The sequence below is a fragment of the Carlito syrichta genome, unplaced genomic scaffold (genome assembly GCF_000164805.1).
Source record: "Carlito syrichta isolate Samal-C Ts95f unplaced genomic scaffold, Tarsius_syrichta-2.0.1 Scaffold315149, whole genome shotgun sequence".
NCBI classification, from domain to species: Eukaryota; Metazoa; Chordata; class Mammalia; order Primates; family Tarsiidae; genus Carlito; species Carlito syrichta.
The window spans coordinates 83,418-95,098 of NW_007259245.1; the positions used below are offsets into that span (position 1 = coordinate 83,418).

An 11,681-nucleotide genomic window follows, 5' to 3' on the forward strand; every position below is an offset into this window, starting at 1 on the left:
GGCGGGTCTCGAACCCGAGGGCTCAGGCACTCCACTCACCTCAGCCTCTCAAAGGCGCGGGATTACAGGCTGAGCCACTGAGCCCGGCTTCTAGTATACTTCTTACTCTCTGCTACCTCCACACTCCTGTACGTAGAGGGAACACTGATGTAGGTTGCTAAAATAATGAAGATTATTGCTTTCCTCAGGAGGTACTAGCCCTATGTCAATCAACATTTTGATCCCCGGGAGAGGACCACCCATTCCTTGATGTCTTTTCCTTCTGAGCCCCTCCAGCTTTTCACCACAATCTCCTGTCCTGCATCTCCAAAACGATTCACAATACTCTTTCCCTTTATAGTCAAGAGTTATTTCCTTCTCAGTCACAACTATCTTGCCTCTGAATATGTCGCCAAGGCAACAAGGGGTGAATTGTACCGAGCTTTATTCAGAACAACACTTAAAATCATTTGTGGGCTTAACTGACCAATTAAATATTATTTTCAAATTTGATCACATAGCAAAACTCAAAGATGTACTATAAACGAGATGTTTTTTAAAATGCAATGACTCAAAGGCCAAAAAGGCAACAATAAATAAATGGGGAAAGTATACTAGGCAAGCCAATAGTATAGTGTTCACCAGGAGGTCCTGATCTTGATATCAGACAAAATAAAAGAAATATTAAAGGTGACAAAGAAGGATACTTTATGATAAAGGCTACAATTCATAATGAGAATTTAACACATTTTTGTACACCAAATAAATAAAGAACAACTTTCATAAAGAAAAATTTTGAATATTTAAGAAAAATTTACTATACCTTTCTCAATCTAGAATAGATTAAATGAATCCAAAAAATGAAAGAATATAGAAGAAATAACATAATCCAGAGGCGGATCTTATGGACACATAAAGGATTCACACACAGTCCTTAAACACATAAAAAGTTTCTCAAGCTCATTCTTAAAAGGAAAATGTAAATAAACAAATAATTAAATAATCCCACACCGCTACAACATACTATTGATGAGGCTGTGGGAAAGTAATCACATGCACATGTTACTGGTGAAAATGCAAACTGTTAAATCCTCAATGAGAGGAATTTGATAATATGTCGCTACAAAGACACTCTTTGATGAAGAAATCTCACTTGTAAAGACTCATTTGCACCAGGACAACAGCAACAAAACAAAACCACAAACTACGCACAAGGTATCCATTGTGGTTTTATTGGTAAAAGCAAAAGACTGGAACGACCAAACGTCCATCCAGATGGAAGTAGTGAACTAAACTGTGGCAGATCCATACTAGAACTAGATCCCCTTCATAAGCTTGAGGGGAATCCATATCTTAAAAGAGTGTTCTCCAGCTTATATTTTAAAAATTTTTTTAAAAAAGCAAACTGCAAAAAAGAATATGCTACCTCTTAAGAAAGAAAGAAATGGACACATCAACAAGGGTACCTGCATAATGAACATTTGTATACCTAACCCTGAATTGTACCCCACATCTTTAAAATAAAAAAATTAAATAAAAAAAGAAGTAAGTGGAAAAAGAGTAGTTTTATGTATGTGTTTTATTTGAGAAAGAAAGGAAAAGGGGAGAGGGAGGAGAAAGGGGAGGGAAGGAAGGGGAATGTTGTGAAGCAAGAGATATAAAAACAATACATTTGCAATGACAACTTTTATATAGCTATTACTTTTGAACTACATCAATTTCATGATTGTTAAAGAACAAAATTAAATCAAAAAAGAGAACTCTAAAATTGAAAATAGACAGAAATAAGTGAACCTAACTGTATATCAAATTATTAACATTATTCTACAAGGAAAAAAATATTTATATGACTTCCCAACAGTTTTTTAATCACATGTCCTTAATGGGTTGTAAGGACAAAAGAAGTACAAAGAAGTATTTGCATTCATATTCATGTAGTGACCTTATTGTCACAATCATATTTTGGAACTTTTCATGTATAACACAGCATAAAGTAAATAGTAATTATGTTAGGAAAAAAGATTTGCAGAGCCAGAGATAAAAGACACAAAGTCTAAAATGAATATAAAGTAAAAACATAAAAATGTTCAATAAAGTTCATCTGAGTTGAAGATATCAATATAAATTAATAATTTTGAAATATATAAACATTTCCATCTTTGTGCATTGCAAGAGCCTAGGAACAATGACAATGGAGGAGCACTGTGTACCCCAAGACTTTTCTTCTGAAATGTCGTTGGCCAGTAAAGGTTACTTGAAGAAGTAGCAGATTCTGGGGCTTGGCAGGAAAGTACAGATAATTCTGAGACATCTTATTCTGCCAGAAAGCATGAAACCAAAGGGGATTATGTCAAAAGGACAGAAGGATCTTGAAAAAGTTTCTACTGGCCAAAGTTTGGACAGTGAAAGCATTGAAAAGAACAATAAATAAAAGGGCAACATGAGATATCATGATGGAAATGTTCCGTATCCCGACATAATCAATGTCCATATTCTTGTGATATTATACTGTAGTTTTTAAAGATGTTCCCATTAGGGAAAATTGGGTAAAATATGCATGGGTTCTTTCTGTATTATTTCGTACAACTGCATGTGGTTCTATAGTTATCTCACTAAAAGTTTAGTTTTAAAAAACAATCAGCCTAAGGATATATATTGCCATACCAGAAGGGTAATCATATGGCCCCAGTTCATAAGGGAGAGCTCTTCTTTGTGAAAGAATGATAACTAGTAACTGTAAAGGAAATGACAGAATTGGGGAAATAATTTTGTCATTTGAGTGGAATAATTGATTTAGGTCATAATCACCGATGCATGCTAGAATCATTAGGTAAAAGGCAATGGGGAACTGGATAGTCGCACGGGTGCCAAAGTATTATTCTACGGTTGACTGACTCGTCACAAGGGGGATAACTTTACAATGCAGAGCTCTGGCTGTTACCATCTTATTCAAGGGATGATATTTAGCATCACTAACAGTGGAAATAAAAAAAAAAAAAAAAAAACAGATATTATGTGCCCCCTGGTGTAAAGAAAATGAACAACACAGTATCACCTATAAAGTATTCTTGCCCAAAACGTTTAACCAGAATTGACTCCAATGTTTAGATTTCATTCCCAGTTTACAGAAAATACAACTTACCACTAGGAAGCAAACAGATAAATCAAGAATATAGGATATCCTATAAGACAACTGTCCTGGTGTCTTCAAAAAGTTAAAGTCATAAAATTGAATTAAGAAACATGAAACCCAAATGCAATGCCTGGTACTTGATTGGATTCTGTTTAGACAAATCCCCTGACATTTGAATATAGATTGGGTTTAGAATTACTGTTAATTTCATTAGATGTGCTCATGGAATCATAGTTGTGTAGAAAAGTGTTCTTTTTGGAGCTGAATACTGAGGAATATATAAGCAAAAGGTTGTGATGTCTGTAATTTATTTTAAAATTATTTCAGCACAAGAAAATCCTGGATAAAGAAAATAAGGCAAAACAGCAACATTTGCAAACCTAGGTGATGGGTACATTTGTGCTAGTCTTCTATTCAAATTTTTCCCATATGTTTGCAAAAGGTATTTATCACCTCTCCCCCATTTTATATTCTCTTTTGGAACAAATAAACCTTAATATCAGTTAGAAAGATTTTCAACTACATATAATGGAAAAACCAACCACATGACTCAAATAAACTGGGGTTTGATTTTTCTTTTTTTTCCCCCCACATAGCAAGAAATCCCAAGGGAAGCATATGTCGGCACCAAAGTCTGTGGCCTCGCCCTGGGTTTTTTCCTTCACCACCACAGCATGGTAAGGCAGGAGTTGACCACATCCAAATCAGGCCAGAGATGGAAGGAGGAGGCAATGCTAATGAACTGCTTGGGTCTCAGAGGCAAAGAATCTGGCTGCCCCTGGCTCGATGCAAGACTTGGAAGGTAAGGATTTAGTGTCTCCGGCCTCTGAGGCACAGGCAGGCAAAGGCAGTGAGGACTGGGACAGCCTTGGCTGTCAGTTCATATTGTCTTGCAAGAACCTTTGATGAACTCATTTTTTTTCTATGTCTCAGGTTCTCTTTTATATTTTCCATTATTTTATTTTTTTGCTGAATGTGGGGACATTTACTGAGATCTATATTTCATTTCAGAGGTTTGTTGTTGTTTTGCTTTTATGGGAGGGGTTAGTCGGGGTCTTACTCTATCACCCAGGCTGGAGTACAGAGACACTATCACGGCTTACCACAGACTCGACCTCCAGGGCTCAGGCAATCCTTACACCTCAGCCTCCCGAGTAGCTGGGACTACAGGTGCACATCACCACACCCAGCTAATTTTTCGATTTTTTGTAGAGACAAGGTCTCACTATGTTGCCTAGACTGGTTCCAAACTCCTGGGCTCAAGCAGTCCTTCCATCTCAGCCTCCCAAAGTGCTGGGATTACAGGCATAAGCTGCCACATGGCCAGAGAATTTTTAATTTACTTTTGTCTCATCTACTATTTTATTGTTGAGATTTTAATTTTAGTGAGAGTTTTTTTTATTTCCAGAGGTTTTGTTTGCGTGCATTCTTTCTTTGTGGTTTCTATGCCTTCTTTTATATCTTCTTATCATTTTTTATGTGAAGAGGGAAACAACTTTTTCCCACTTTTATTTGCATGATGGTGGGGGCATGGGAATTATATTCCCCAGTACACTCCTGGCCTTTTTCTCCTTCTGGAAATATAGATAAATCTACCTGAATGCAAGTTTGAGAGAAGCACCTGAATGCTTGGCTTATCGCTGCTGTTTTTCCTTTTGGGAACAAGCTTCCCACAGAGCGGTATGTTCTCTGCAGCTCTTTTGGTGCGAACTGTCCCCATTTCATGCCCCAGAACTACCTGTAACTAGATGGGTAACGTCTGCCCTATTATGGAGTTTAGTATTAGGAAGCATACTTGCTGCAAATAGAAACCATCCTTCAACTCAGCTGTGTGCAATGTTTCCTTGCAGGTGGTATTTTAGCCTCCATCTGCCACTTTGAATTGCTTTTTATTTTTTTAACAGAACATAGATGGGGAATATTTTGACGATCCCAAACTAACTATATAACTTGCTATGATATATATTTTTATATTCTATTTTTTTAAACACATTTTGCTATTATCTCAAGTTCTCCTTGTTGCTGATTCACTGGTGGTGGAAGGTTTCCCCCTACGTTTTTACAATTTCTCACTGTATGCTCATCTAATCAAAGCTTAGTTTTTCTATTGGAATCTGTGTAGTTGGAAAACTAAAGTGTCCCCAAGTCCAAAATGAAGTTGTGTGTGTTTCCGTCAGGTGGCTGAGAGACAGTTCCTGCCTGAGCAAATTTTTATACTAATTTCACATCCCTGGGTTTCCCCCATCATGCTATTAAAGGATTTGGACTCTATGTAGAGCACAGACTGGGCTTTGATTTCTTTCAGAATTCTTTTTTTTTTTTTTTTCTTCCACTCAGAACCAGTAGACTCAAAGTTCCTTGCTGTGTCCCAGGGCAAAGATTACAAAATCCTCTTTCATGAGGGCTGTAGCCTTTCAAAGGTTCCAGTTTCATGCAGGAGTCCTGGGGTTGCCTCTTTACCTCAGGGAGGCCTTATGCCTCCAATTGCACCCCAGCATGGAGGTTAATCCCCAAGTCGCTACTATGAAGGTTGGGAACTTACCCTCCATTTTTCTTCTCAGGAACAAGATTCCCACAGGGTGAGGTGTTCTCGGCCTTGAATCCACTTTATCAGTAATGCCATTGTATCTGAACTGTTTGTATCTTTTTAAACTGAAATTTTGCTGCAGCTTTTTTTTTTATAGCATCTTATCAGACTTTAGTAAGAGTTATGCTCGCATTCTGTAAAATGAACTTGAAAACTTTTCCAATACAGCGATGACCTGGGACAGCCATCCTGCTGTTACACGAATTAGGAAACAACCCGTGGGATTCTTCACCCAGGCCTGATTCTCAAACATGTTAGATATTTCAGCCCCTCATATGCAGTTGCACTCCTTATTACTCCTTAGAGCAAGGAGATTATTTGATGTTAAAAGTAAGAAAAAAATGTATGTAATAAAGTTAACTGGACCTCCACGTTTTGGAGGAAATTATTTAACTCCTTTAAAAAATTTTCAGTGTTACTGCTTGTTCAGGCTTTTTCTAATTTACATTTTCTAAGAAAATCATGCTTCAATTTTATCAAAATGGTATATATATATCTCTCCTATAATTACTCTTTTCCAAAGCTGTTTTATATCCTTCTTGGGCTTGTAGTTAGTGTTCTTATTTTATGCTTTCTGGTTTTTATGCCTCCTTAAGAACTCTTTTGACTTATCTTTTTCTGCGTGGACTACATTTATTCTCCATCTTTACCCCTCATTTGAAATATATTCAGCTATTCAGCTCAGTTTAAGCTACGGAATAAGTGACATTTCTTGTTTGATACCTAAAATTAGATAGCTCTATTTTTCAATGGCAAAATGTCAATGTTTGTTAACTCCCTTCTAAATAAGATGAGAATTTTTAACATGCTTTTACTTTCCCAACCCAGGCATCACAGTTCTTTACATGTCCAACTCCCTTGTACTTTTACATGTCTCCACTCTCAATATTTTGAACACTTGCTCTACTTTATAACTACATAATTTCCTTTGACTTGACAGCTTTTAACTGGCATTTAACTGGACATTCCTTTTATATCTTCCCTCATGTTTTTTAATTCCTTTTTTTCTAACCTTTATGAATGGAATTGTTTTGGTCAGTTGCAGTAGGCCTTTGGGGTATGGTGTAGGTCGTGTGTGTGGTTTCTGGAGAAGGTAGTATTTCCTATATTCTAGGATCCTTTGCCCTGCTACTTGCCCATATCTATTGCTTGCATTCTCTGTTGCTAGGAATTGTAATCACTGAATGCCTGGATAAAGATAATGGTCTCTGGTGGGGTCACAGTTGTGGTCATGTCTGAAAGAAGTCTCCTCAAAGAGTGCTGTGGCCTGTCCACTTTCTAGCTGGCAAAGATTTCAAGTTCTCAGATGTTGATTTATAGTGAACAGGGATAGAAATCTACCTTCTTCCTTCTACTCCTTGGAAGGAAGCCTTTTATATATGTCCAGCCATTCCTACTGTGTCTGGCACACAACAGACACTCAGTAAGTGTTTTTATCAAATGAATGAATGAGTACATTAATGTCAATTCTACCTTATATGCATATATCCATATCCATGACTCTACTGTCCATCATTCCTGCTCTAGCCAAGGCCATTACTGTTCCACCTTTCCTTCAATTCTTCCTCCTCACTTCAGGTTTTTGTTGCTTTAAGAAACCAGATCACAGCTGGGCTCTGTGGATCATGGTGCCTTGGGAGGCCGAGGTGAGTGGATTGCCTGAGCCTGCGGGTTTAAGACCCACCTGGGCAACTTGGCAAGACCTCATCTCTACAATAAAAATCAAAAAAATTAGCCGGGTGTGGTAGCGCGCGCCTGTAGTTCCAGCTACTTGGAAGGCTGAGGGGGAAGGATCGCTGGTGCCCAGCAGGTCGAGGCTGTGGTGGCCGGGAGCGGCCACTGCACTCCAGTCTGGGCGACAGAGTGAGACTCCAACTCAAAAAAAAGAAACCTGATTACAAGCCACCCTTTCTTAAAAATCACCAATGGCTTTCTAATGTCACACTCTAGAGAACTTCAACTGCTTCTCTAGCTTCATCCCATTCTATAAACTTGACCCTGGCATCTGAACAGGCTCTCGCATACACACTGTACTTTTCCAATCCAACTCCCTTGTACTTCTGAGTACCCTTTCTCCCTTAACACACCCTGCAAAATCTCACACCTCAAACCTTCAAATGTCACTTCCTTTCTGGCTACCTAGTCTAATAGTAAGACATACTCCCTTACTGTGTCCTCACAATATTTGAAACACAACTTAAGCCAGATGCAGCGGCTTATGCCTGTCTTCTCAGCACTTTGGGAGGCCAAGGCAGAATTGCTCAAGCCCAGGAGTTTGAGACCAGTTTAGGCAACATAGTGAGACTTCAATTCTACCAAAAAAAAAAAAAAAAAAAGCTGGGCATGGCACATGCCTATACCAGCTCTTTGGGGGGCTGATTCAGGAGGACCACTTGAGCCCAGGAGCTGGAGGCTGCCATGAGCCATGACTGTGCCACTGTACTCCAGCCTGGGTGACAGAGTGAAACCTTGACTCAAAGAAAACAAAAACAAACCACAACTTATAGAATTTAGTACACCAATTGCACTTCTGTTGCTTAACTCCACTTCTGACTAAAAATTTCTTAGAGCAAATATTCATCTTTTCATACTAAACTATTATAATGCTTGGCACTTACTAGTACCTTCACAGGTGCTCAAAAAAGCTTACATTCAATTTCTACACCAGACAATATATCTCTATACACTAAATTGGAAGACCAATAACAGCCTTTCCACTAGGAAATGTGTTCTTAGTAATAGAATCTCTCCCCCAAAGAACACCCCCATAGACTTAATTTTGCATTTATTTCAGAGTGTTCATGGACACCCCAAAACCAAATTCTACCTCTCAATAATGTGGCTGGAAATTGAGATTTCTTTCTCACAAAATAGGAAAGTTGGCACGGTAGCTAGAGATCACGCTGTGTCTACACAAAATGAAGTTCTGATACTGGCTCCCACACTTAGCATAGATTAATACGTAAGGTACAATACTCAAATTGTCAGTTTTTAAAATGTGAATACATGTTTACCAACTTGTTCTGTTTTGTTGAGAACTAATCCAGCACTTTGTGCAATGTGGCCATAGGAATGTATTCTTAATTAAAACTTGTGCATACAATTGGCATGGAATCTCCCATCACCATTTCATGAAACTGAGGTAATACAGTTGTCACTTGCCACTTGCAAACGGAGCATGAAAGATAGTATTCATTATGCAAATACTTGCAGTATGGGGACTATTTGAACTTTAAACTGTGAATTCTTTTTAAATGTCCTATACAATTATTTTTCAATTCACTTAAATGAGTACTTACCTTAAGTATCCTAGGTTTATTTTATAGTAGTAAAATTGACAGCTTTCTTTTCACAAAGCTATGTCAATAGATTCATGGCACTCGCATGATCAGAAGGCACTTTATTTTCATTTCTCCTGTTTTATGTACTCCTACTAAACATCCCTAACAGACTGCATGTGACATATAGCAATCAAATAAGTTGATTTTCATTAATGGCCATGAACCTCAGGATCTAAAATTAATTATAAATTATTACCTCCCAGCCACATAAACCAATACAATGAAAACCAGGCTTCAGAGTTTTCTCCAGATGTTTAATTCAAGACACAGGGGGATAGCCATATTCCATGAAATGTGTAGGGGGCTGCAGCCCTACTGAATCAAACAAACCAAAGTATTACAATATAGTCAAAAGACATACAGATGTGTTTCCGTTCTTAATTGCACTAATGTAGACAGTTCTGTCTCCTGTGCTGCTTCTACTTTGGGGGGCTATGTACTTTAAATATAGATGAGACACAAAAAAACTCTACTGGTTTAAGAGTTCTAAGTATTATTTTTAAAAGAGACATTTCCTCCCCAGTTTAGATGGGAAGATCCAGCCTTTGGTTTAAATAACTTATTTCCAAGACAATATTTAAAGGATATCATTAGTGTTCACTGTCGGTTGCGTAGTCTTGTGGTAAGGGGGTGGCTACAGCCTCTTTACTCTCAGTAAGTGCTCTGGGCTGATGGATAAACACACTAAATTTAACACCCTGGTTGTTTGCAGCTCTGACAAAACCACTATTGGCAGTCATCGTGATGGCTTTTAGGGTATCCCCTGTCCCAAAAATTGTTAACGAGCGGCTATTAATTTTTGAACTGGCCACTAGTCTCAAGGCACGCTCAGAAGGCTGGTCTGGCACCACATTAATTCGCTTAATTAGCAGAGTAGCCCGCTCTCTCTCCCCAGGTCCTCCTAAGGTATCTAGAATAGACTGAAAGTCCTTGACAGCAGATTCACAAGCAAACAATTCTTTGTCCTTCATGAATGCCTCCAGCTGGGGTAGAACCTGCTCTTTCCTCTCTTGCTCTGCTTGTTCTGTGAGCACTTTTTCTTTGAAAATAAAGTGGCAGCCTCCATAACTGAGGGCAGATACATATGTGATTAAAGTAGTAATGTCCAGATTTACTCTTTTGCAAACATCAACTTTAATTTCCGTCGGAAACGCAACACTTGCCAGTATATTTTCTCTGTCTACTCTGGTCACATGCAAAAGTTCAGGGCCCTCGTCATCCGATTCGCTCTCACTCAGTTGGAGCTCCTCAGGGTGATCTAGCAGAGAGTTGACTGCGACGATGTCTCCTCTCACTGATATGCCCATTTCTTTCAGCTTCTCTGCCATGGGACTGGACACACTGTTGTAAAAGGCAAAGATGATGTGGGGGTTGCTGTACTGCACTGGCTGCTGGTGACTGGCTTGAAGGAAGTCTTCGGCCTGCTCAATGATACTTTTGTCACCATACTGGCCCCTGCCCAACCAGATGTTATGCAGCGCTTCAGCCTTTCGGCCAATGGCTTTGACCCAAGTATGACCACCATTTGCCACTACATCCACCACAAGGGTTTGCTTTTCTCCCAAGGTATCTGTGTAACCAAAGACGTGAAGGACGCTAACAACTTCCTCCAGGTTTTCTGCTGATTCCACAATGGCTCTCAGGTGTGTTAGATTAGTGCTTTGTAAGTGGGATTCTTTAATAGCTACTTTCCCAGCTTCTACTTTCTGTAAGAATTTTAATTCTGCCTTCAATTTGCTGCACAGTTTTGCACCACCTTCTATGCCATCTTTTCTCGATCTAGAAAGTGATTCTGCTCTCTTGATAAGTTCCTTGGCTATGGCGATTCGTTCACAGAGCATGGAATGTGCAGACATGCTGACAGCATTATTCTTTTCCTATGGAAAGAAACAAGGCAAATGTGAAGTCCTCCAAAACTGTGACAATCAACTCTTCACTGAGGATTTAAAATTTCAATCTAGCAACAAAGCTCATGGAGGCTGAGTCTATGAACCTAGGCTCCTTCATGTCTTATTTTGGAGTGACTCCTCTGATAGCTAAGGAAAAGATGGCAGCTGTATCTTTGAACTCTTCTTCAGGTATGTTAGAGTCTGACACGCAATGGTGTACACGGCATGTCCTAGGTTACGATAAAATGCAAGAGCTGGGCGATCTGCTACACAAAGAATTCCCTTGTGTCTATCTGCAGCCTTACGGTTTGGCTGTAGGAAAATTTTAATCGAAGGCTTGGAAAGTCAACGCAAAATGCTTAAAATAAAAATATCCACACAGACTGGCTGGTGAGCAAACCGCCCAAAGCAAGAGTCCTCAACTGCCCACCCTCGGCCTCCCTAACCTTCTCCTCCACCATTTGGTCTCCTTCGGCCAGCTGCTTCAGATTTCCCTGGGGCACAGGGTGCCTGCGCCAAGGCCTCATTTCTGGATTTGACGTCAACCCAGCATATTTTAGAAGACCGAGGGAGACCACCGGCTTGCCTCCCAAGGCGAAGGAAACGCCCGAGGATCACTCAACTCCAGGGGCGCACCCCGCGGCGGCCCGGCGGGCGCCCCCGGGGTGCGGGTCGCCCTAGCGAGGTGGGCGGGCCAGGCGACAGCGGGGCCTTCCGAGGGGTCATCGGGCCCCTCGGTCCCCGCCAGGCAG

General features: G+C 39.7%; 1 protein-coding gene across 2 annotated transcripts in view; it reads right to left on the minus strand.

The window, feature by feature from the left end:
- Positions 1–9,273: 9,273 nt before the first annotated feature.
- The window catches only part of CUNH7orf25 (chromosome unknown C7orf25 homolog), a 2,756-nt gene continuing 348 nt past the window's right edge, over positions 9,274–11,681 (minus strand). Inside the window, exons 1-2 of one of the 2 annotated variants that reach the window (XM_021706111.1) lie at positions 11,034–11,137; positions 9,274–10,917 (exon numbers count right to left, since the gene is read on the minus strand). In XM_021706111.1, coding sequence (XP_021561786.1) covers positions 9,631–10,896 — 1,266 coding nt within the window. In that variant the 5' untranslated portion in view covers positions 10,897–10,917; positions 11,034–11,137 and the 3' untranslated portion in view covers positions 9,274–9,630. Of the gene's footprint in view, positions 10,918–11,033; positions 11,138–11,681 lie in introns of those variants that run through there. The other variant, XM_008072394.1, reaches the window with a different exon arrangement.